Source organism: Nelumbo nucifera, chromosome 1, assembly GCF_055504915.1.
Source record: "Nelumbo nucifera cultivar China Antique chromosome 1, China Antique-T2T, whole genome shotgun sequence".
In the NCBI taxonomy this organism is placed as follows: Eukaryota; Viridiplantae; Streptophyta; class Magnoliopsida; order Proteales; family Nelumbonaceae; genus Nelumbo; species Nelumbo nucifera.
The window spans coordinates 123,285,853-123,289,420 of NC_142649.1; the positions used below are offsets into that span (position 1 = coordinate 123,285,853).

The following is a 3,568-nucleotide window of genomic DNA, read 5'->3' on the forward strand; positions in this document are numbered from 1 at the left end:
CAAGGGAAATGTTAGAGGATCGAGGAGTTGTTCCCTGGGTAGGTACTCCGACGCTCAAGTTAGTAGGATAGATAAAGGTGTGCTCGGGACGAGCAAGTTGAAATAGCATTGGTTCGAGTTGAAGAGATAATGTGAAGACGTATTCAAAGAGTGTTCTTCTAAAAGTCTCTTACCTCGAGCGGGGAATATCTATTTATAGTTGGGTGTCTGTGTTCTAAATGGATAGGGCTTCTGTGGTTGTTGAGATGAGGGCGTCCACCGAGGCCTTCGGGAGGTTTCTTCTTCCCGTGGAGTCCGCTTCCTTGTCTGTACAGGATACTCCTTAGTCGTGCTCTTCTACGTGTGGCGTTGACGTGGCTTAAGAGAGAGGGCAGCTGCAAAGATTGCCACGTGGCATCTTTGGCCATGTCAACCATCACCCGAACACTGTTAATGCTCAATCGGAAACCACAATGGTGTTGATGGGGACTCAACTCATCTCTGTAAGGAGATCAGTGGATTCGGTGGTGGAGAGAGATATAGGGAGAAGAATGTGTTCGGTGTCACATGAAGGTGGTGACTAGAGGCTGTCTATTCCGCTATGTTTGGTGTCTCAAGAAGCTGTTTGATGGGGGCTGGATTGGGTTAGGAAGAAAAGTTGCAGTTTGTAATAGCGGAAAGCAGAAGAGAGTAGAGAAGAAGAAGAAGAAGAAGAATTTGGTTGCCGCTGCATTGTAGTCGGAATTTGGTTGCCGCTGCGAATTCTGATTGTCCGAATTCACAGCAATGTGGTTATGGGAAAGGGTTCTCAGTCCAATTGGTTTTGGAGCGCATAACTGGTGTCAAGCGGTCTGCTGCCGTTAAATCCCACTCAACAATTTAAAATGATAAGGCGAAATATGATTGGTTTGTCCACTTCTGTTAATGAATTTCTCGTCTCTGTAGTCCATGTACTCATTGTCATCAACTGCATATTTTAAAAATTTAAATAACAGTTAAGGACATTTAATTTTTTCTATCAGAGTATATTTAAGACTTAAAAGTAATTAACTCATATTTATATACGACTTCAGAGTCTAGTAAATGTGGCAATTGGGTTCGGATCACCCCGTTTCAATCAAGATCGGATTTGGATCATGTTGATTAAACATACCAGATAATGGCTTTGACTCGACAAAACAATATAAATAGGAGACACACACACAGGGAGATATCGGTTCTCAGTCACCTTATCTTCTTCTATACCTACTTCTCCCTTCGTCTCAACCTACCCACAATCTCAATTTCCCGCTGTCAGTCCACCAGCGGCGGGCTGCGTGCGCGCGCGAGCGGCGGCTGCGATCACAAACACACAGAGCCACATGAAAAACAATCTGTTGGAAGCCCTCAACGTCAGGGTTGTAGGCACCGGCGACAAGATCCTCGTCCTTGCCCATGGCTTTGGTACCGATCAATCAGCTTGGCAGCGCATCATCCCCTACTTCTCGCAGCACTACCGTATCGTCCTCTACGACCTTGTTTGTGCTGGCAGTGTCAATCCCGATTACTTTGACTTTCGACGATACACCACTCTCGATGCCTATGTCGACGACCTTCTTTACATCCTCGATACCCTCGGCGTCGACAAATGCGCCTATGTCGGTCACTCTGTCTCCGCCATGATCGGCATCTTGGCATCCATTCGCCGACCTGATCTCTTTACCAAACTCATTCTCATCGGTGCCTCCCCCAGGTAACTAAGAGATCGAAATGAAGAAATTTTATTTTATTCAGAGGAAAAAAGAGAAGCTGAAACCAAATCTTTCTCATATATTATGAAAATAATGCAGATGGGTATGTTGTTCTATTTCACAGGTTCTTAAATGACACAGATTATCACGGCGGGTTCGAGCAGGGAGAGATCGAGAAAGTGTTCTCGGCCATGGAGGCTAATTACGAGGCATGGGTAAATGGGTTCGCGCCATTAGCCGTTGGAGCGGACGTACCGGTTGCCGTCAGGGAATTCAGCCGGACCTTATTCAACATGAGGCCCGACATATCGCTATTCGTGTGCCGAACCGTGTTCAATAGTGATCTGAGGGGGATTTTGGGGCTGGTAAAGGTGCCTTGCTGTATAATTCAGACTGCCAAGGATGTATCAGTGCCGGTATCCGTGGCGAATTACCTGAAGACCCATCTGGGTGGTCGGAATACGACCGAGATATTAAACATCGAGGGGCATTTGCCGCATCTGAGCGCGCCGGCCTTGCTTGCTCACCGTCTACGGCGAGCTCTATCACGGTGAGTCGAGTCAAAGAGCGAAGCCCACGGATTAGACAGAACGAATAAGGCTAGCGATGTGGACACCTGGCGAATAAGTTGTGGACATCAGTCCTTGTATTCTTTTTCTTTTTTTTTTTGTTTTCTCGTGGGATTAATTCTTAGTTTGACGATAGATGGATGGATGGATAGTGGAATAGATATATTATAGAAGGGATACAGTACACACACAGACCAGACGACACTGATTTTGGAAGGATAAGATCCCACACGTGGTGATCACGTGATGACGGCCTTTTGTAGTTTTGTTTTTCTTCCTTCTTTTGGGATAATGTTACGATGCTCTTGCATTCGAAATCTTATTTTTATGTCTAGTCGTCGCGTATGGGATTGTGTGAAGAAATGACGGCATGAATGACGGAGGAGATGCACGATTGCCGTGGGCCACCACTCGTTAGATCCTATAAAAAAATTACAGGAAATGGTGGGGTCACAACATCCTCATACCATATTCCATTGATTGGAGATCATAACCATCCGTACGCCATCGATTATGGAAACGGACGGGTTGGTTGTTGTTGCCTTGTTGGCATGTGGCTCGGGGGATAAGGATTGCTTTTAAATATAGTAGTGGACCCAATTGTGTGCGGTAAACTTGCTCCATCCTCAACTCCAACCACAACAAATAGATCATAAATAATCCACCAAAATTTATTGATTTTTGTCCCAATCTGAGCCTCTTTCCTACGTTTGACGTGGTAGAGCTGGATTAGCATAGCACATTACATGCCAAAATGTCATCATCTACGTCTCACGCGTGACGTGGTAATACTTGACCACCCCTTTTCACACAAAACAGCCGTTAACTTTGACGGAAGGGTTCAGATAACTTCGTCGAAGAGAACAATTAAAAGCACTCAATCTCAATGGTAGCTAAATGCCGATAGAATTAACTAAGATTGCTCCAAAGTAAATTAGAGTTGTAGCTCCGATGACGAATTCGGTATATTCAATGGCATTCGTGATTCAACAACACCCGATTCCTGTGGAGATGCCTTGAAAATTTTAGAGTTACTGATTTGCTTCATTGCTTCAGTTCCCTGTGTGAATGTTTTCCCAGATCGAGAAAAAAAGATGGGTCTCTCATTGCACTTTGTATATTCACTTCCCGAACATCATCATATGCAGGATTTGAAGCCACAGAAGTGCTCTACGACAAATTCAGATAACAGGTGAGTAGAATTATTCAGTGGTTTGAACATCAATAAGAGCTTTAGATCTATTTCCTCGTTTTTAGTTTCATCATTTCTTAGGACCCTTGGTTTGGTTT

The 3,568-nt window shown here is 44.6% G+C and overlaps 1 protein-coding gene across 1 annotated transcript; it reads left to right on the forward strand.

Moving 5' to 3' along the window:
* The first annotated feature begins 1,064 nt into the window (after positions 1-1,064).
* Positions 1,065-2,612, forward strand: LOC104591026 (putative strigolactone esterase DAD2). The gene is made up of 2 exons (XM_010249798.3): positions 1,065-1,711; positions 1,834-2,612. The coding sequence occupies exons 1-2, from the start codon at positions 1,341-1,343 to the stop codon at positions 2,261-2,263; spliced, it is 801 nt and encodes a 266-aa protein (XP_010248100.1). The 5' UTR covers positions 1,065-1,340; the 3' UTR covers positions 2,264-2,612.
* Positions 2,613-3,568: the final 956 nt, after the last annotated feature.